At 39.5% G+C, this 21886-nt stretch overlaps 2 protein-coding genes across 2 annotated transcripts; one reads left to right on the forward strand and one right to left on the reverse strand.

Moving 5' to 3' along the window:
* Nucleotides 1–2944: 2944 nt before the first annotated feature.
* Nucleotides 2945–6713, forward strand: LOC146568383 (carbonic anhydrase 4-like). Its single transcript, XM_085284412.1, has 9 exons — nucleotides 2945–3061; nucleotides 3387–3462; nucleotides 3578–3604; nucleotides 3693–3863; nucleotides 4826–4974; nucleotides 5094–5189; nucleotides 5351–5429; nucleotides 5524–5687; nucleotides 5791–6713. Exons 1-9 carry the CDS (start codon nucleotides 2945–2947, stop codon nucleotides 5974–5976), a joined length of 1065 nt encoding a protein of 354 aa, XP_085140538.1. The 3' UTR covers nucleotides 5977–6713.
* A 613-nt stretch (nucleotides 6714–7326) lies between these two features.
* On the reverse strand, nucleotides 7327–20468 carry mmp25b (matrix metallopeptidase 25b). Its single transcript, XM_085284402.1, has 11 exons — nucleotides 20432–20468; nucleotides 20210–20301; nucleotides 18834–18966; nucleotides 14964–15108; nucleotides 12991–13295; nucleotides 12680–12859; nucleotides 11315–11399; nucleotides 10693–10775; nucleotides 10411–10563; nucleotides 9362–9655; nucleotides 7327–8507 (listed from the first exon to the last, which is right to left on the reverse strand). Exons 2-11 carry the CDS (start codon nucleotides 20291–20293, stop codon nucleotides 8242–8244), a joined length of 1728 nt encoding a protein of 575 aa, XP_085140528.1. The 5' UTR covers nucleotides 20294–20301; nucleotides 20432–20468; the 3' UTR covers nucleotides 7327–8241.
* Nucleotides 20469–21886: the final 1418 nt, after the last annotated feature.

Below are 21886 nucleotides of genomic sequence, written 5' to 3' on the forward strand. Positions count from 1 at the left end.
TGTAAGACCACCAAAAGAACCTACATTGCTGATGGGAGTGTCTGCACTGGAGAACTGAACAATGGAAGAAGGTGGCTTGATCTGATGAATCAGGTTTTCCTTTGTATCATGCCTAAGGTCGGGTGGGTCAATACACTCCTAGGAACATATGTCAGCAAGATGCACAAGAGGAAGAAGACAAACTGCTGAAGGCAATGTGATGTTTTGTTTGATGCTTTGACATCCCTGGCCCACTCGAGGTCAGGGATGAGTTCCTGCCCCAAGTGGAGGGGTTTAAGTATCTCGGGGTCTTGTTCATGAGTGACGGGAGAAGGGAGCGGGAGATTGATAGACGGATTGGTGTGGCAGCCGCAGTGATGCGGACTTTGTACCGGTCTGTTGTGGTGAAGAGAGAGCTGAGTGTAAAAGCGAAGCTCTCAAATTACCGGTCGAGCTACGTCCCTACCCTCCCCTATGATCAAAAGATGTGGGTAGTGCCTGAAAGAACGAGATCGCGGACACAAGCGGCGGAAATGGGCTTCGTCCGAAGGGTGGCTGGCCTTTCCCTTAAAGATAGGGTGAGAAGTTCGGCCATTCGGGAGGGGCTCAGAGTAGAGCCGCTGCTCCTCCACGTCGAAAGGAGCCAGTTGAGGCGGCATCTGACAAGGATGCCTCCTGGGCAGTAGCGGTTTTTGATACGGGAGACACGGGCGGTTGCCCGGGGTGGCATCGTGGTGGGGGGCGGCATCACGGGCATCAGCAAAACAAAAAAAAAATAAAAATTGCTCGTACTCATGCTGCCCCGACATCAACCAGCGCATATTGGGAATGGTACAGGCACCGATCAGTTTTCTATCATACGTTTGCTGGGGCGCCCTCCGTTTGCGAGCTGCACCTGCTGCTTGCGGCACAGGGAGGAGAGGGCGGGGCGGCGGGGGATTCTCTGGCTGGCTGGAGCAGCATCTAATAACCAACTCGCAAAATAAAACAAAATAAAAACAAAACAACAAACACGAAAACACCAGACATTATGATACAGACTTATAATTTGCACCGATGTTTTTTTGAAATTATTATACGCGAAAGTGTGCGCGAGAGCCCTCGGTGCGCCTGCTTGCTGCTGAAGTCAAAGTAAACTTTATTGTCATCTCCGCTACATACAGTCCAGTATATAGAGAGACGAGACGACGAGGCTCCAGTTACAGCAGTGCAAGTAAACAAACAATAAATATAAGAACAGTAAGAAAATAAATATACGCTTTAGGACTCGGGGTAAAGGGATCAATAACAATTTAAAATTTATAATTTACAGTTTGATGATTTAAAGTCTCATACACAACCCGTCGAAAGGGGAGGGGGGCTGCTGCTTCCAAATAGAGCACATTTCATTCATAATGTTGTAAATTATGTATTCATGATTTGAATCCTGGGTTGTGTGAAATCCTAGAAATAAACCCTAGACAAAGTGAATATGTGAACTAAGGTGTAGGTCTATTAGGTTATGTTGTGGTGATCCTCGGGTTGGGGAATGGGTGTTCATAATGGAGTTCAAAATTAAAACCAATGGAAGATGGACAAGAAAAGTTCAAAGCCATCAGGTGCTCAGTTTAGAAAAAAGAGAAAAGAAGAGGAGAAACGAGCAAAAGATAGAGGTAAGCAAATATGTCATTGGATAATGGCAGGTCATGTATCCTGAAACAATCAGAATCAGAATACTTTATTAATCCCTAAGGAAATTATGTGGGTTACAGTTGCTCCAAAAAGAAATGGTAAAAATAGTAACAGTAACAGACTAAACTCCAAACAATATATTATGTTACAGATTTTAATATTAATTAGTCATTGTCAATTGTTGATTTGTCCTGTTCTCATTGTATGATGAATTATGATGGCTGTTTGGTAGCTGTTTGCATACGGTGCATACTCTCTCTCTCTCTTCATGTGTGTGTGTGTGTGTGTGTGTTTCTCTGGTGAATTTCGACAGCAGTTTTATGTTAATGTACAATCGTTAATATGTTTTATGTGTGTGTGTGTGGGGGTGGGGTGGGGGCGCGCCAGTGGGAGTGTTAGCCCGAGGTGCCAAACAGGCTAGGACCGCCACTGCTCCTGGGTGAGGTGTTCAGGGCATGTCCCACCGTTAAATATACTACGTCAGATGCTTCATAGACCTTTCATTTTTAATTTCACCTAAATTAACAGAGGAGATCCTGTTCTCTTCAGCATCATTAGCTGTGTCCAAATAAAACACAAAAAACCTCTTAAACTCATCCAGTTTAAGAAGAAGAGTATTTTTTACGGAGAAGTTCTGAGCAATTATGAAATTATGAACGTATGAACTGAATGGCTTTAATAATTAGGCTTGACAGAAGAATGAAGCTATTACCTGCAGGCTACTGTGTCCAATATGTCTATAACAATCAAAGCTTTGATTGTTCAACCAGCCTCGCAGGATCATTCAAGAAGATGAAACTGTAGAACACGCATCTCAGATTACTGGTTAGTGTAATTACCCGCATAGCATTCTTGTTAGTTGCAATGTATGTCATTTAATTAAAATTAAAATACGGCCATCGAAAACGAACTACACTATTGATAGATCGAGTTCCAAAATTCAAAGCTGCATTCACACCTTTCAACAAAAAAACACAAGAAAAAAATAATAATTTCTTGCAGACCAAAATAGGCAAGCGTAAATACTCATGAATGTTAAAATGCATACTGTCGGGAATTGGCTACTGGGTTTCCAGGGAAACACTGATAAGTTGTGTTAGCAATCAGTCTCTTTACGTCCTCTTATTAATCATGAATTTGAATGAATTTTTCGACATTTTTTCCTGCAAAATTGAATTATTAATCTCGAAATATCGACTTTATTCTCAAAATGATCGACACTATATTTTTTTTCTTAATGTGGCCCTAATACTCCATCGTACTTCCGGAAATTTTTGGATAACGACCAACTCACATGTCACATGGAGGCGGTGTCCGGCCAGCTGCAGGATGCACTGAGGGAATAAAAAGAGGGAGGCTGAGGCTAGCTGCATCTGACAACAGGCTGAAAGGACGCACAGGTGCATCAAAGGTAAGACACTGCAGCTTAGGTGAGCTGGACAGAAGGAAGAATTAGGCTACAGTCTGAAAAATGCATGTATTGCATTCTTTTCTCTACTAACATCAGACTGTAGCATTTTAAATTTTAGCAATTTAACTTTCAAAGTTTATATATAGGTAAATTTGTCATTCCATATAGTAGCCTGTGATTGATTGATTCATGTTTGTGTTGCAAGAGCTACATTTTCGTTTTGATGATTTTAATATATATATATATATATATATATATATATATATATATATATATATATATATATATATATATATAAACAATGTGGCTTTTATGCTCGTTTCAGATGAAGTTGTTTGTAGTCGCTGCGCTTGCTGTGTGCGTCCTCGTACCCGCCGCTCACTGCGCATCCGGATCGATAGGTGTGTATTAGCTAAAGGCCTTTTTTTTCATGAAATATTTTGAATTCACTGTTACACTGAATTTGTACTTATGGGAATCTGAATGTCCTGTTTTTTCACCCCTTTTTTCATCCAGCCTGGTGTTATCACCTCCCATCCTGCAGTGAGTACCCAATATCTCCATTATCTATTATATGTTGCCCACTGAGTGACCCCTCCTCGGTGACGTTACGTGTTCTTTCTGCTCATAGATGACACAACCTGGTCAACAATTTCCCCGGAATATTGCAACGGCACCCGACAGTCACCCATTAACATCGTCTCAGCATCAGCCACACAAAACGCCAATCTGACTGAATTCACTTTTGTAAAGTATGACGACACCTCCGCAATGACGTCAATGACAAATACTGGCGACACAAGTGAGCCCGAGTTTATGGCTTAGTGCTTACAAAAGTTTGTTGTTGTGGGTTGTGAAGGAAACGGTTTCCGGGGCCTAATCCGTGGATCGACTTCCTTCGAGGCGTGGACGTCTATCAGCAGAGAATGTCCCTTAGTCTGTAACACAGTCAAATATATTCTCAAGTAATATTCAAGCATGCCATTCAGCGTGTTAGTACGAGCTCGGGAGCAGCTTGGGAGAACAAGAAAACAGAGACTGCTTTAGATTGTCTTCCCAAAGTGACTCAACTTTATTCACAAGTACAACAGTTTATATAGAGGGTAAAATTCATGAGACAGCAGATTATCAGTTTAAACCAGTACAGACCAAGATAAGGGAGCGTCTTCCTGCCCTTGGGTGAAGAAGCATCCTTTGTGTAGTTTATTAGTTCAGCTACAATTGTGATTATCTCAGCGACATATTTTCAAGGCACAAAACAAAGAGTTCTTTCATTAGTGAAATCTGAAACAAACCATTTGGCCTTCAACAGGCGTCTAAAAGATTAAGAAACTAATGTAGCTGAGGGAGTGATCTCTGTGGTATTTCAACCTTGTACCAGCCTGTGATTCTCACACATCAATTCTTGGGTCAAAGAGAAAAATAACTAAAACAAAGGGGCCTTATTGAATGACAGAGTTTTCCTGCATAATGTCACTATAAAACAATATCCAGTAAATGCTACCATGGTACTAAAATACCTAACAGGTTGGTGTTTTTTTTTTTTTTTTATCTTTGTGTTTCAAAACATATATTTCGACCTAGTTTAACAAAAATAATAATCATCATCATCATCATCATAAAGATAACTTGTCTTACTGGAATTTTTAGCGCCCTTCTCTTTTCTACAACTAAACGCACCCCCTTTGCACCTCAACATTCCCTCTTACTCCTCACTGGTTAGATGTAACCTTATTCTGTTTTTGTTTTTCCTCCTTCTTCCAGTCAAAGTGACCCTTAAGAGCGGAGTTAAGATTTCAGGAGGGGACCTGTCCGAGCAATACGACAGCCTACAGTTCCACTTGCACTGGGGCAACGGCTCCTCTGTGCCCGGCTCCGAGCACACAGTGGATGGAAAGCGCTATCCTATGGAGGTACAGATTTATTTTGATGCTGCTGTGTTTCTTCGATAAATTCATATTAAAATTGTAAATAAAATAAAATAAGCAAGCAAACATCTGTATGATCTTTATGAATTTATGTATTTTCCCAGCTGCATATTGTGAACAGCAAGTCATCCTACAATGGGAATACAAGTCTAGCCGTCAAAGACTCCACCGGACTCGCAGCTCTTGGTTTCTTCATCGAGGTAAGAGAAGCAGCGCACGAGATGATGTAATGCCTGTTGTGTTATTCAGTATTCCAACCTCACTGCATTTTGGTGAGGTGTTGTCCCTTGTTGGTCATTTCCTCTTCTGAGCTGTGGAAAACAATAATAATAATAAAATATATATATACTTTTTTTTCCAGGTAATGTCAGGCAATTCAACTGGCCAGCCAGAAAGCTGGCGCAATTTGACCTCTTACTTGGCCAACATCACACAAAAAGGTGATTTTTTTTTGTGGAAAACCTCCTCTCCTCTTTCTGACTCTAAATTGTGTCACCCGTAGTTCCTTCATATAGGTCTTGTTTCTGTCTTCAGGCCAGAAAGTTTCAATTGCAGCCGGGTTTTCCCTGGACGACCTGCTCGTTGGTGTGAATCGCACTAAGTATTACCGCTACCTTGGATCTTTGACGACCCCCACTTGTAATGAGGCGGTGGTCTGGACCGTTTTTAAGGAACCAATTAAAGTCAGCAAAGATCTGGTAGGTGTTATTTCATTTCTTTCTTCTGTCTCTTAATTGTCATTGCTGTGAGCACAGATGGTCTATAAGTGGTTCATGAAGCTAATTGGAATATCATCACCAGATTGACCTCTTCAGCACCACAGTGCGTGTCGAAAACAGCACGTCACAACTCATGACAAATGTCTACAGAAGCCTGCAGCCTGCACAGCCAGTGTCAACTCAGAGCGTCAGGGCCTCTGCCTCCTCAACCTGCTTCTCCCTTGGCCTGCTACTTCTCAGTCTTGCACTGGGCTGGATTTGGAGCTAAAATAGAAAGAGAACGTCATCGTCAACCCGTTGCCTCACTTCAGAACATTCGCTCTTTCCCCCATTTAACTAAAACTGACCTTTGCTGATTTTTAGTGTAGCTCTCTGTGTTTGACATAATCACGAAAAGTGTGAAGAACAATTTTTAAAGGTGAAGGCTACCTCTGCACCAATGTTATCTCTCAACAATATCTCTTGATTATGGCTACCTGTGACAAAGCACTTACCTGTTATCAGATTTGAGTCTGAATGCATGCACGCACCTCATGCATGCAAAGTTTACTTTATGCAATGACATGCACAAGTTTTCATTTTGCGAGGCCAACATGGTGTGAACAATTAAGGCATGTTCCACATCTCTGTTGAGCTGCCAGAGCTAGGCGTGGGTGAGAAAGGGATGCATGATATACCTTGATGTTGGCACATGCAACTAGTTTAGTTTACCAGCTGATGATTGAAGGATATGGTGATTTTATTTCTTTGTTATTTGTATTTATTTTAAACTATTGTAACCTTTCTTGCCTCCATTAGTGCAGCTACTGCTGCATTTGAGGTGCACTGTGCTAAAACCACAAAATGAAAAAAGAAAACATGCCGATTCCTTTATGAAGTTCGTGTTTTGAAGGTTTTGTGTGTTACTTTCTCAGATGAAAAAAATTGTTTATCAGTGATGCACATTGCTTATGTCCTTAACACTGTACTGTATTGCTTCAACATGAAGAAAACTGACTTTCCTGATCTTCTTAAATGGCATTTAAAAAATTTTTGTGAATGTTTGTGCCGCTTTACTCTCTTTTTATAAATTCTTGGAAGTTTCTGGAAATTTTGAAATGATACATAGCTGGCTGGAGTGCTTCATAGGTGCATTTGTTACACCTAACTAGGCCAAGCTGTCTGAGCTTTTGAGAGGTGTCTATTCTAGTTTACAAAATGTGCTTCAACAATGTATTTTAGAACAAAGATCCCTAGTTTTATTCCCAACCTGTGAAGCTGCCAATTATTTGTCCACACTGGTTTTAACCTTGCATGACCCATGCCATTTACTAACAAAGCAGGGCAAACAGACCTGTTTAAACTCAAACCGCTTTGAAGGATTTGGCTGTGTGTGTGTAATGGTTAACTAGCCGTATTATCAATGAAAGGTTGGGGTTGCAGTTAATTTGATTTTAACTAAGTGAAACATATTTTTATAACATATTTTTCAGGCCACAAGACGAGCATTCTTATCACATTGCTCTTCTTTTTGTAATGGCGGTATTTGATGTCCTTGAGATAAATAGGTCCCTGCAAACAGGGAGAGGTGTTCCTAATAATGCTATCATCAATCTGTAACTGAACACACAAACAGAACTGTCACTGGAGAATGACAAGTATTTAATCATTGAAAATGAAACATCTTGAATCTGAACCAGATAAGACAACATGAGGTAACATGCCTTCACACTTGTGGCAAGGGCAGTGACGCCAAAGAAATATGTGTTAAAAGCAAAAGACAAAGCTACAAACCAAAACCAAAAGTATAAAATTCAACATTAGGACATTTTAATAGTTTCTGATAACTTATAAATGGTTTTGTTTAAGATTTCTTTCACAGAGATTTTACAAAATGTATATTGTCACTTTACAGTAAGTCTATCTGACTCGAGCTGTGAAAACCACTGAAGGATTTGGTATGTTTCATCTGCAAAGTTAAGCATCTCAGCTTAACACAGCCCAGCCTTAAGAATATTCTACAATGACAGCTATTAATGTCAATGTAAAACAACCAAAACATTGTACATTTGTAAAAACTACACAAATATAAAAAAACAAAATCTTCAATTTACCATAATCCAGATCTGCTTGTGCACTATATATTTTGATATTTTAGCAAAAGCACCAAAATCTAATTATAAATAGATATATTTAAAGATGAAAATGACTTTTGCTGTTAAGTATGTTTGATTTACCTTTTTATCACCCCAAGCACAAGGCGGTTACATAAGACCTTGTTATGAAGAAGTAACCTGTGTGCTTGCGTGTGGTGTTAAATGACGTTTCTTTCTTCTGTAAAGCTCATTGTAATTCAATACAAAAATGTCACAATATGTTTCAGATGAGAAACTGTATTTATAAAAACCCAGGGGGTTTAAGAGAGGCTTTTTTTTGCCACTGGGACTCAATTTGAAACTATTGTGTAACTTTATGCAAGTAAGATGACATAAAGTCATTCTATTAATAACCCGCCAGTGGAAAAAAGGGAGAAGTAAACACTGACTCAAGAAAATTACAAACTCATGTTTCTTATAATCTCATTGGTTAGCAGCAAAATAAAAATCAAGAGGAGAGAGCTGCTTCTCAGCGATGAATGCGATCCCAAGAAGATGCAGGTGCATTCTTTTGGGAATCGAGGATTTGTTGGAGTGGAAGTTGAAGGAGGAGCTGGACATCTAAGCCAGTCTACAGCGATGGATTTTGGTGTGACATCATCTTGGTTCAGGTCTCCATTTGTGAGCATCCAGTAGGAATTATCCTTGAAGAAATAGGTATTTCCTTAACAACAAAAAGAAAAAAAGAACACGAAAAGCAATGCAGCTGTTATTTTGTTTCATCAAATTATGAATAAACCAACCCACACAAACTGGATGCTGATTAAAAGGAGTGGAAGACAGCAGCACATTGTAGTTTTTGTAACTACAAAGTAGTTATGTGGTTAGCTCCTGCACTTATGAGGGCTCAGAAAGTGTACTTCTAAATCCTGTCATTTCAAAAGCTCTCTTACCCTGAAGCCAAAGTTTTCAACAGCTTTATTAAAAATACTAAAATTACTGTACTAAATAAATACAAAAATTAAAAATTAGCCCTTTCTGGGTCAGCTGGGAGGCATCCACTGATTTTCAACAAATCACCCACCTGTTAAATTAGTCATATTTGGATTGTCATTCTAATATAAAGTATGCTTTGATGTGATACTACTACTTTTCATACTACATGAAGTAATGAAATAGGCTATGACATGGCATTTTTTTGTGCAGGAATCTTTCCTTTATTCATTTATCTACTTGAATCATGTTGCATCTCAGTGTAAGATGTTATTTAGAACTTCTTATCTTAATCAGCGCTCTTCCACTCCTTTCTGTGCGTCATTCCCTTGAGCGTCTTGGGTGTGACAGCTGACAAAAGCTATCTCCCAAAATAACTTCTCTATCATTGTTGTGTATTTATCTAGAGCAAAGGTGGACAATTCATTTTCCCAAAGGGCCAAGTGAGAAACTGTACCAATAAGCTTAATCCTTATTGGTGCCCAGTTTCTCATGTGGCCCCTTGGGGAAATGAATTGCTCAACTCTGATCTCAAGTTTGTAATAGAAGATCATCACATATGTCTCCATTTTAACACAATGTTACCTTCTCGCCAGCTAATGATGCCATCGATATGGGCAGGCATTCCTTCCCATAGGGTGTTTTCCCGTGGATATCCTTGCTCTGGTTGGATGGTCCTCTGTCCATTCTCAATGTTTTCGTTAAACCTCCAAAACTCCCCTCCGCTGAACAGGTATGTTTTGCCATTATGAGCCCAGTTGAAAGCAGCGTCCACCCTGTTCACTGTCTCACCCGACTTCTTCTTCATGCCCCAGTCAGAGAGAGGCCGAGGGTAACCGGCCATAGCCACTGTGTCCTTGAAGACCCAGTACTGAGCTCCTGGACATGGCGAAAGCAAAACAGAATATTTCAACAGAAAATCACTTAATGTGAGTCGGAACCATATCGTGGTGAATTCTTCGGTTTATCAGCAGAAAACCAAACTGGAAAGTACCGATAATACAGACCCAGTGATACAGGCAATGACCCAAAAGATACAGCAGAAGGTTTGAATGTAAAGAAGTGAAAATATTTGTCTGGGGCAGATCTGTTCAGGACATTGTCTTCAGCTGCATTTCACTTAGCGAGGACAAAACTGAAGGCAGGAAAGACCAAATACAAAAACAGCAGAAAACAGCAGCATTAAAAGCCTGGAACAGAAAGAAAACACCAGGACAAACTGGACCATATTGGCTGACTTTAAAAGTTTAAAAATAAGTATTTTATTTATTATTATTATTATATTAATTTGTACATATTAAAAATAAATCCTCATTGTTTTAACACCCTTTTTTGTTTAATTAAAAACTTACAATCTGCACTCCAGTTGCATCTCAATTGTTTCGTCTTCACATCTATTGTGGCAGCGTGTTGAGCCAAAATAATAAAAAAAATGCATCACTGTCTAAACACTTCTTGACCTAAATGACGTATATGAAAATATTTATATATGATTTAACATTTCACCCCCCACTCAAAAAAACCACCATGTTTAAAATATAACAGACGTGAGAAGTCACCCACTTCTCACGTCTCTGAACGGCCAAAATTAGATCACCTGAGGCCATACATAACCACAAGATTTAGCTTCTCACCGATGAAGAAGATGATGCGGCTGTCACTCTTCCTCTCATACACAGCATCGATCTTGTTTATTCCTTCTGGAAGGCCAATCCAGAAGTTTTTGATCTGAGCCGGATTTAAGGACACCAAAGATCCATCTTGCTGGGTTCTCCAGAACTGTGCACCTTTTTGAAGAGAAGACACAAAAGAAACAACACGGATAAATAAAATAAAAATACATTTTTTTGACGAATGTGGAAAATTAATTGAGATGTATTTTTTATTCTGTTCAGCACAGATCCACTTTTTCATACCTTTAAAGAAGAAGACCTCTCCCCTAATGTTTCCTATAGCATCAAAGCCTCCCTGACACCGCTCTTGGAATGATGGATCAGAACTAGGAGAGAAAATTGAATCAAAATCAAGTTAAACTTTGCTTTTACTGCATTTGTTTGATAAATACACTAGAGGGTGCTGTGTGGCCAAGAATGCCACAGTGAGAGTCTTTAAGCTACCACTTAAATTAAATAGACTACTACCTTACGATTATATTCACAGAGATTTTTACCCCAAGCTTCATTCATCCAGGAACACACACATTCATACAAGTACGTTTTTTCTATACTTAAGTACAATGTCTAACATTTGTTAACACACGCTCAGACACCAATGGAGCCGTGAGGTTTTAGTATCGTTCCCTTTACGTTGACATGCAAACTGCAGCAGCAGGGTATCAAACTATCAGCCTTTTGACTGATAGGGGCCACAGCCTTCCCTAATTAGTCATTCTTCTTTTTTTTTTTTATGTGACTCTGTCTGAATGCATTAATAGTATATTCATAGCTTGTAAAGTCAAATATTATGTGATGATTATCTGGATTAAAGTGCAATCCAGATAATCCCCCCACCCCCAATCCCTCCCATGGTTCAGCTCACTGCTGTGTTGGCCTCGGTGGAGGTGGACTGGGCAGGCGTGGGAAGTGGGGATCATCACCACCTGGTCGGTCAGCATCTTTCACACCTGCAACAGAAGAGTGACAGAAGACACTGTGGAAGAGGAAACGAAAGCTGACGACAGTATAAGAAAAACTCAGCAGGCAACCCACATTCTTCTCAGTGTGCAGAGGTGTTTGTCACACAGGATGCAAGGCTTTTTCTTTTTTAAGACATGAGGAAGATATTCAGTTACATCACTGCATGAATGCAGTATTGCACACAAAACCAGATTAAAACAGTGTTATTGCATTACTGTATTATTTTTATCTTTTGTAGACGTTTTACGTTTTATAGCGTATTAAGCTATAACAGAAATATATCAGTAATGAATATCTGAGAACAACTGTGTAAGAGTTTTATAAAACCTAAGTGTAAAGTGCAATTTTATAAACTAGAAACAAATAGCAGAGACAGCTTATATTTGCAGGACCACATGTCCTCCATGTACATTTGCCCAAATCAAGAGTGGTCATTAGGACTGTGCCATATATCATCTGTGATAAGCCCAGTATCATTTTTTATGTGATATAAAAATATCATATTTAGTTCATTTCAGTTTTATTTATTTAGCACCAAACCATAAAGCACTCATCTCAAGGTGCTTTACTGTAAGGCAAGAAGGCTATAACAATAGAGAGAAAACCCCAACAATCAGATGACCGCTGATGAGAAAGCACTTGGCAGCAGTAGGAAGGGAAAACTCTTTTTTAACAGGAACAAGGCTCAGTGAGGGACAGCCATCAGCCATGACCGATATTGATATGCCATGCCTTTAAGGGAGCGCGAGAACCCTGCAAAATATGCAAGAAAACTGTTTCCGCTGAAAGTGGAAACAATGACCTTAAATGTCTACATGGTGTGCTGCTCAGAGCACTGGCTAGCTGCGCTTGCTAGTAGGTAATCAGTGACTGTTGCTCATTAAAAAAGAGGGATTGAAGACGATGTTCATTAACCTACATAATGTAGGTTGCTAAATGTAAGCATCAATATAAAAATATTTATTATTTTTTTCAATATCATCATTAATATTCTTATCAAAAACTATGTTGAAATATCATGGAATATGTGATACATTTTTGAGGCTATATTGCTGAACTCTTGTGGTTGATATAACTTACATAAAAAAAATCAAGTAATATAATTCACAAATTCACAATCAGTTTGAAAGGGCAAATGGATATGAAGAAAGATTTATTGCTACAATAGTGGTATGATATGGCAATATGAGTGTAATACTCCACCACTATTTTTACATCATCAAGTGCCAGATACTGATTTGACGAGTGTACGACTAGTCAGACTGACCGTAAAGCTGCTGGATGGCGAGCCTGTCATCCATGGCCAGTTTAAAGTGGGCAATGTCTTCCACGGGACCCTGATAGTACGGCCTCATGATGGATGGATCAGAGGAGGAATGAGAAAGGCCCAGTGCATGGCCAAACTCATGCACTGCAACTGTGAACAAGTCAGTACCTCTGCTATCACCTGTGGAAGTGTGACGGAAAAGTGTTACCGTTTCACAAGAAAGCAAAGAAAACCCACTTAAAATTAGATAGTGGACATTCTGGGTAAGTGAATGATGAGGTTTTTTGTATTCTTCATATCCTTTTATATACCTGCGGAGCTCCAGATCTCATCGTCATCAAAGTGTGTATCACCAGATATGTCAAGTGTTCCTGGGAAAAAGGCATGGGCCAGAGTGCCACCTTGCCCATCAAAAGGGTACCCATCGTCATGAAACATGTGGTCAAAAGACACTCTGATGTCCCCGTTAGCTGTGGCCCCATTGTTGTCTCTCCTCAGCTGACGGAAATTCAAAGGGGCCACGTCACTCCAGGCTTTGAAGGCATGAGTCAGGAGGCTTTCCACGTCATTGTTAGCCAAGCCGGGGGAGGTGGAGGGATTTGGGTAGCTGTGGATACTGGAGACAGAAAACTTAAATGCTGTGACTTGTGTATTTTTCACATTCCTCTTTTTTTTAATCACACATGATGTTTTAATACTGTCCCGAATTCTTTTGATTGAGGTGTGAGACAAACAACCACTGGTCCAGATGTGTCAAAACAATGATTTTATTAAACACACGCGTGGAAAGAAATACACCATCACAATTCTCAGCATAAATCTCCGCTAGAAAGCACACTTCAAATGGTTTTTATATATCAGGGTTCACGCCTCCTCTTGTGTCAGGCAGATACATGTCATGCATAAATTACAGTTAATGAAAGTCACCTTTAACACACCTAAAGAGACATTTTCACCGTCTCCGAGCCAGATGTTTCCTGTGGATGTTCTCCTTCTCGCTTATCTCTGGAACATCACACATTCTGCAAAATCTGTTGCTTATGCAGGTACAAATTGCAGTTACAAGCAAGTCTCACCTCTACCCTAAAAAATAAATCTACGTAATGTCTGTGTCTGTAAGCGTGCTTGCTTTGACCTTTCTGCACTGTGTCACCTTTCACAATATGTCATCTAGACAGTCAGATGAAGCTTGTAACCCTCAAAAACAGAATGCCAACTCTTTTATGCGCACATTTGCAGTATGTGTAATAATATAATTAAAACTACATGTTTAATAAATGTTTTCAAAAAATGCCACTACTCAAAGATCTCGTTGTCTCACTCCTCGGTCCATTCAGCCACCTCCACCAACGGCATTATGGACCCTGGACCGATTGGCCCCGAATCCACAGCCCTATACATACACAGCTGTATACATACAGCATATTAAAATGTCATTAAAATTCAGCCTTGCAGAAGGCTTATGTTATCTAAAAGTGGAGCCTTCCCTTTTTCTCAATTTTTTTCTCCTTCATTACAAGTTACAGGTCAAATTTAACAAAACAAAAAACAATTTAAACATCAAATTCCAAGGTGTCACTTTGATGCCACATGCTGGTTTGCAAAGTCCTCAAATTTGGCTGAGGTAGACTTATTAAGATACGACATTTCAAGTCATAGGTGGATCTGATTGTACAGAAGAGGATTATGGCCACTCTTTTCTCAGAATTCTGGAAAAGAAGAAAAAAAGATGTGCTCTCTTTTTTTCTGGTGGCCCTAATCTTCTATTTTCTTCTGTATAATTGAGAAACCAAGCAACACTGCATTTATAGGCTGTAATATAGGCTTGTTGTTCTCATATTTGTGCAACAACACAAGAACACAAGTTATCATAGTGGAAAGCTTTAGAATTTTTAAATCCTGCATGCTAGCACTTACTTCAACCTTTAACCTTCAAATGGTAACAGGTTCTCCTCTTTTTCAGCATGTGGGTAAATTTTCTATAATAGAAAGGTGCTATATAGTTGTACTTATATTCAAACTGAGCACTGGTGGAAGACTTGCTCTACCACTTGAGCCACATCCACTCACACATCATTCTGTTAGCACCACACACTATCAGATAGCTTCCTCAATAAAATGCCTCTTTAATCCTGACTTAGTTCCTATATTTGATGTAACATGACTAGCTTGTTGGCCATGACAACTTATGGGGTAAAAAACATGTCAAGTGTTCCTGGGATATTCCCATGATTCATACACATATGATAAAACCACAATGTCACAATCATCACACGAAACCAACCTCCATGTGAGATCTGTCTTATCCCACTTTAGGCCTGATAGTGCATATCTTTTCCTCCTCCTTCGCCTCCTCAGTATGTCGTCTCTTCCGACAATATCAGGAAGAGAGCATCGTGGTTTAGACATTAGTTTGAGCGTTTCCGGGTCTGGAAGAGAAGATGATTAAATATCATGTGTTGAAATGAAAGAAGGTGTTGCAAGAACTGCAAGGCCTCATGTGACCCCTGTCTAGAAAAAAAATGTACAGTGTTGTGCAAAAGTCTTGAGCCATCACTAATTATATTGCATTTTTCCTGTGAAAATGGGAAGAAGGAAATTGCTGAAATGTGCAAATATACACTACCAGTAAAATGTTTTGGAAACATTTTCTCGTTTAATGTTTTTTTCTTTATATTGATGACTATTTACATTGTATATTCTCACTGAAGGCATCAAAACTATGAATGAACACATTTGGAATTATGTAGTAAACCAAAAAATGTGAAATAATTAAAAACATGCTTTATAGTTTACATTCTTCAAAATAGCCACCCTTTGATTTAATTACTGCTTTGCACACTCTTGCTATTCTCTTGATGAGCTTCATGAGGTTGTCAGCTGAAATGGATTTCTCTTTACTTAGCTGATTGGTTCTTGCCAGAATATGAATTAACAGTTGTAAAAATAGGGCTGTTAGCTGTGTACCAACCTGACTTCTGCACAACACCACTGATGGCCCCAACCCCATTAAGAAGGCAAGAATTTCCACAAATGACAAGTCACACCTGTGAAGTGAAAACCATTTCAGGTGACTACATCATGAAGCTCACTGAGGGAAGGCCAAGGGTTTGCAGCGCTGTTAACAAAGCAAAGTGTGGCTACTTTCTGGAATCTAAAACATGAGACATACTTTATCAATTTTTTCCTTGCTACATAGTTCCACATATCTTGCTTTGTATATTTGATGTCTTCAGTATGTATCTACGATGTAGAAAGTAGTAAAAATAAAGAAAAGCCATTAAATGAGAAGGCATGTCCAAAGTTTTGACTGGTAGTGTATATGGAAATACAATGTCATCAACATAGCCCGAACTCTTTTTTTAGGGACGTTTTCTTGTCATTTGCAGTTGTTATTTCTTGATATGTCAAGCTTTCAGCTAATACCTTTTTGGGAATAACCTTGGTGCAAAAAACTACCTAATGCCTGTGAATGTCAATGACAATGTGTTTTTGCAATGACCTGCAGGTAATAAAGTGTATAAAAAGGGTTCAAACTGATTCATTTGTTGGATTTGGTGCCTTTTTTTCTGCTTGATGGATGGGAGCAGCTACAATGTTTGCTTTCCTTAACATTTATGAACAGCTTTATTTATTTATTTAGTTATTTTATTATTTATATTTTTTTTATTAGTTTTTCTGTTTTCACAAATAGTACATAATTACATAACATAATTAAGTGTACAATTCAGAACCAAAAATAAATAAATAAATAAACAAAAACAGATAACTAAGCACAGAACACCAGCTCAGTTCCATCTAAAAAATAAATAAATAAATAAAGAGAAAATACAATACAATACAATACCTGTGGTCCCAGTAGTACTTTGCAGTTTGAACACTCAAGAGAATCCTTGTAACATAATATTAGAAACATCAGGTTCCACATAATTCAAGTATGGTTCCCACACCTTAAAGAATTGATCTGTTTTTGAGTGCAGTATACATGTAAGATATTCCAATGGCACTAGATCCAACACTACTCTTTGCCAACCTTTAATAGTTGGTGCTTTTTCATAAATCCATTGGAGTAGTATATTCTTCCTTGCCGCATAGGTGAGAACACAGTACAATCTCCTATTATTCTTGGATATTAATCGCCGGCTGGGGAGGCCAAGTATGAGAGACAGAGGGTCCAATTCACAACCGAAAATCGTCTCCATATCAGATAACACATTACACCAATATTCTTGCAATTTCAAACATGACCAGAAGCTGTGAGTTAGGGTACCAATTTCTGTCTTACATTTGAGGCACATGGGTGAAAGGGTAGGATTATATTGATGATGTCTGCGAGATATGGATATATGCATTCTGTGTATGATTTTTAACTGTATTGCTTTGGTACGATTACAAACTGAGATTGATTTGGCATAACTCCAGACATCTTTATATTCTTCATCATCAATTGCTATACCTAACTCCTTTTCCCATGTGCCTTTAAGCCTCTGTGACATCACTGAAAGTACAGAATATAAAGCATTGTAAAATATATTCACAGGTACCTCTTTGTCTGTTAAAAATAATAATTTTTCAACAGGGGAGACTTCATGACTCTCACTAAAGTTAGTACTTTGTAAAATATAATGCCTTATCTGTAAGTAACGGAAAAAGTCATGTTTGGGGAGAGAATATTTCTCAACCATTTGGTCAAATGGCATAACTACATTGTCGGAGAATAAGTCCCTCAGTCTCTGAATGAACCGTTTTATGAACAGGTGGTTGGATGAAGGACTCCTGGCAGCTTTTTCCCAGTAAAAGTTTTTAATGTCAGTTAAAAATTGACATGGTAAATTCAGGTATTTTGCAATCCACATGAATTCTCCATCTATCTCATCTACACCTGGACCTCTATGTCTTATATGGCAACAACTGAGCATGAATTTAAAAAAGTATCGAAGCAAAAAAATTTGCATTTATGATATTTTATAATCAAGTTATTCGAGATTAGGGATGGGTATCGTTTAGGTTTTATCCGATACCGGTGCCAAATCGGTACTTTTGAAACGGTGCCGGTGCTCAAACGGTGCTCAAACCGGTGCTTAAAGAATGGAGAACACAAAATTGGTCCAAAAACCTCTCATGGTCAGCTGGTTTTTTGTAAAAAGATAACAATGTTAGCCTTTTCTGCAGCTATGGGGCATATATGGTATCACTCTTAGCTGGAAGCAGTGCTTAAACAATGGAAAAAATACAAACTTTGTCCAAAAACCTCTCATGTTTAGCTGTTTCCCTCTTTTTCTTTGGTCATTTTAGCCTTTTTGGCCAGGGTGAAGGGAGTATCTGCCATCAAACAAGAAGACAGCCGCATGTAGCTATGATGATGTTTGCTAGTTCACCTTACATGCATTAATGTAATAACGTGGTTAGCCTACTCAACGTAAATTACACACGAACAACATTAAGCTACTCACGCAGAGAAGAACGGCTGCTGCTGCCATCAAATACGGCGCATTTCTCGGCTTTAAAAAAAAAACGCTATGCGTCGCCAGGTGTTTCATCGGATTCGAGGTGTTACCTCCTTTGACAGTATCACAGTATCAGCTTAAAGCACTTGTTGCAGGCTGCTGAGTTTGCATATTTTGCTGTGAAGTACAGCCAGACTTTTGACCGCTTAGCCTTGGGCATTTTTAATCTGTAGCTCTGCTCTAACTGAAGGTACGTACCTGGGCCCGCCTACTATCCTCGGAAACGTAAAATGATTGGCTAGAAGTGTGTCACAGCTCAGGGAAAAAAAGCACCGAAATAAAGCACCGAAATGTGCGCTGCTTTTCGGTCTGGTTACTACCGTTTATGTCAGAACCATCATGGCACCGGACACCGGTACCCATCCCTATTCGAGATACTCAATGAATCATTGCAGATGTAGATAAGTGGCTTAACAAACATGAGTGAAAAGCCAAGAAAAACACTGAACTATCCCTAGAAAGTTTGGAGAACTATTGCTCAAGACCACTTAAAAAATTATTGATTGATTAAAAAAGTTATAAAACACTCTGGCTCCTTAGAAGCAAATTGCAAAGAAATGAGGGGTAACTCGAGAGCTTTGCACAAAGAATTGTGTATAAATACAGTAATACATTCTCCTAACAGATGTGAGTTAAGAATAACTTACCAAGCTTCCCAGTTTCCCGGAGCCCTCCGAATCTCTGCATGGTACGAACAGCTTCTTCAATCCCTTCTTTCGTCAGCAGCTGACTTGTATGTGGGTCAGGACGAGGAAGGTACCCATACCTACCGAGCCAGTCCTGGACACAAAACAAGAAGAAATTGGTTGATTTCCCAAACTTGATTACTAATGAGGCTAGAAAATGTAAATGCATCCTCACCACAGTGAGTCAGTCATATCTAGCAAGGGTCTACTTTGATGTCATAGGAGTATTTGATACGCACTGTATCCTGCTCCACTTATGACAACGGATCAATCTGAACAAGCGCAGCCCTTTTTTTTCATTAACATTGCATGATCCTCTCTATGTTAAGCAAGTTGATTGATAGCATAAATGCTGTAGAGCAGTGTGTACCACAAAACACACAAGCACACAAAATACACACTTTACACACATACACTGAAACAATGAAATCTCTTTCTTGAACGTGATTTTGAAACCTGCGGTACTCTTACATGTCCTCCACCCTGCAAGCTGCACTTTGACAGGAAAAAGGTGGTGGCTTATTCCATCAACCGTCCTCTTTGATCTCTGCCTTCAAACTCCCTTACTCCCTTACACACACACACACACACACACACACACATGCACACATATACACACATATATCTATATCTATCTATCTATACATATATACATATATATAAAATAATTTACCCCCAGTGAGATTTGCAGCAGTGTCATCCGGGATTTATGCTCTTTTTTCAATCAAAGAAGTAAAACATTTTTCTTTCTCATAACCAAGCCACACATGATATACACATACCACGAAATATAGCGATATTAATTCATATTTGAGGAACTGGAAGTGGGAAGCTTATCGTGCTTGCACGTCACATTTCATGTGAAGTGTGTAACGTAATGTCTATTCTATTTATACAACTAGTGGTTTTTCTGATGAAGGACTAATCTCTCAGAATGGTCAAAAGAAAGTCCCCAAAGCGTTTCATATGTTTGATATATTCTTATAAACCTCAAGAATCTCATATTAAATACCTCTATCTCTCCCCCCCCCCCCCCCCCCCCCCCCCCCAACACACACACACACACCCCTTGCCGTGGGTAGTTAATTTTACCATCTGAAATGAAAAACACGTGGAAATACAATTTCCGATAAAGTACACATTAAATGTCAGATTAAAATTATATGTATATGATATATAGGATTCAAAAGGATACAAAAACAAACTGATGCAAAAGTAACACATACCCTACACTTTCCTCCCCACTTTCAGATACATCAAAGGAATCCACACAGCTGCCGATAAACGTTTACAACTCATAGAGGAATTTTTGTGTGTCGTGAATATTTTGTACTCACCACGGCTCTGCTGTATTGGTCAGGCTCTGCTAATGTGCTTCCCGTAAAGGTCCATATCATTAACAGCAGAAGGCAAAACTCCATCCCAGTCACTGCAAGAAAAGAGGAGGAAAAGTGCTCCACATCATTAACAGGATGTTTAATATTTGGAGGATTCTTGTTTATAATTCCGCAGCTTTCTCTAAATCAGCACATATTCAGGGGAACAGAGACGATGCTCACCGCTTGTTCTTCTTCAGCTGCTTCAGTCTCTCTTGGGACTAGGCTTGGTGGATCGATCGGGGAACTGTTGAGGCGTTCCAGTTACCTCGGAAATGAGAGTTGAGGGCTTTCAATAGTGAAGTCGCATTAGCAAGAAAAAACAGGATTTGATTTTCTCTGGCAAGGTAGAGAGATTCATGCAATACTACAAATACGTGTTTTTGGATCACTGGAAATATTTCTTGTTTTTTGTTGCTTTGTTTTTTACATCACTACCAATAGTTCTTTTTTAAACTAAAAACCAGCTGCAGTATATCCAGGAATAGAGCCTGGACAATGATCTGCTTATGGCTATTTAACGAGTCATAAGTATAAATCAGTCGCAGTACACATTACACGTTTAATTTGACGTGTTCAATTTGAAGTTAGAAGTTTCAGAGTTCCAGTTGGAACCTCAAACGCCTCATGAAGCTGCCTCACAGTCGAAGATGGCTAAGTGTTCAAAACAGTGGTAAAACTTAAGCACTCTGGAGCTGTGTGGGGATGATGGACCCCACATGGGCCCCTGTTAGGTGTGCCCAATCAGGCCCAACAGTAGTTTTAGGGTCCCTAAATGGGTTTTCTATTACCCACAGAGAACCATATGGTAACCCCCAAGTCGGGAGGGGGGGGGGGGGGGGGGGGGGGTTAATGGTTTTCAGTTGAAAAGCCTATTTTGGATTGCTACACAATTACATGGTATGAATTCAAGGTCCAAAGGGACAAATCTGCTATGGGCCCTGGATGGGTCAGCTTACATGAACACCAGGAATACCCACAATTGGCCTGCCCACAAAAAACACATATAGGGGCTTACGGTTTTACTTATATTTACATATACTGCTGACATTTTGGATTGTGAAGTTGGGGTTGGTGGAGCTGGTCAGATTTTCCAAGTTGGAAATCTGAGTTTCCAGTTAGAAATTCTGACTTGAACTGGAACACACTATAAGACATTGCCCCACCCCACCACCACATGAGCTGTTAAGGCGTGAGTAGGGGTTGAAATCTCTTGGAAGGACTCTCAAGCCTGCATTGCATGTGGCTGGTACCTGGTGTTGTTAGCCACCACATCTGTTCAGCAATGGCGGAGTAGAGGTGCATGGCCTCCTTTACTTATCTCTGTCTTCCATCATTTTGGTCCACAATGTGACCACTGGCATTTCTGAAAGAGTACAAACGCACAGCTGAGTCTTGTCCTGTTGCCGTGGCTCTCCTATGCTTTGCCATGTGTTTTGCAATGGTTTTCTGTTTTTTCCTACGTAAAAGTCAGAGGACTATTCACTGTACACTAGTCTATGCACTCTGTGGCTTATGTGAAGCCTCACATGATTAGTGGGTCAAAACATCTTCACATACCTAAACAAGTCCAGTTGCCTTCTTATCACGCATTCAAGCCAAGCAGCACAGGCTGTTTACATTTAGGTTCACAAACCT

This window comes from Mchenga conophoros, linkage group LG8 (assembly GCF_057382185.1).
Source record: "Mchenga conophoros isolate Kocher_MC1m ecotype Shallow Benthic linkage group LG8, M_conophoros_male_GT1.1, whole genome shotgun sequence".
Taxonomy (NCBI): domain Eukaryota; kingdom Metazoa; phylum Chordata; class Actinopteri; order Cichliformes; family Cichlidae; genus Mchenga; species Mchenga conophoros.

Coding starts and splice junctions, on each gene's coding strand:
- LOC146568383 (XM_085284412.1), top strand. CDS start 2,945: ATGTCACATGGAGGCGGTGTCCGGCCAGCTGCAGGATGCACTGAGGGA. Junction 5,190..5,350: donor CTCTTGGTTTCTTCATCGAG/GTAAGAGAAGCA, acceptor TTTTTTTTCCAG/GTAATGTCAGGCAATTCAAC. Junction 5,430..5,523: donor GGCCAACATCACACAAAAAG/GTGATTTTTTTT, acceptor TTCTGTCTTCAG/GCCAGAAAGTTTCAATTGCA.
- mmp25b (XM_085284402.1), bottom strand. CDS start 20,293: ATGGAGTTTTGCCTTCTGCTGTTAATGATATGGACCTTTACGGGAAGC. Junction 13,296..14,963: donor AAGACAGATCTCACATGGAG/GTTGGTTTCGTG, acceptor TTCTGTCTCCAG/TATCCACAGCTACCCAAATC. Junction 11,400..12,679: donor CGCCATCCAGCAGCTTTACG/GTCAGTCTGACT, acceptor CTTCTGTTGCAG/GTGTGAAAGATGCTGACCGA.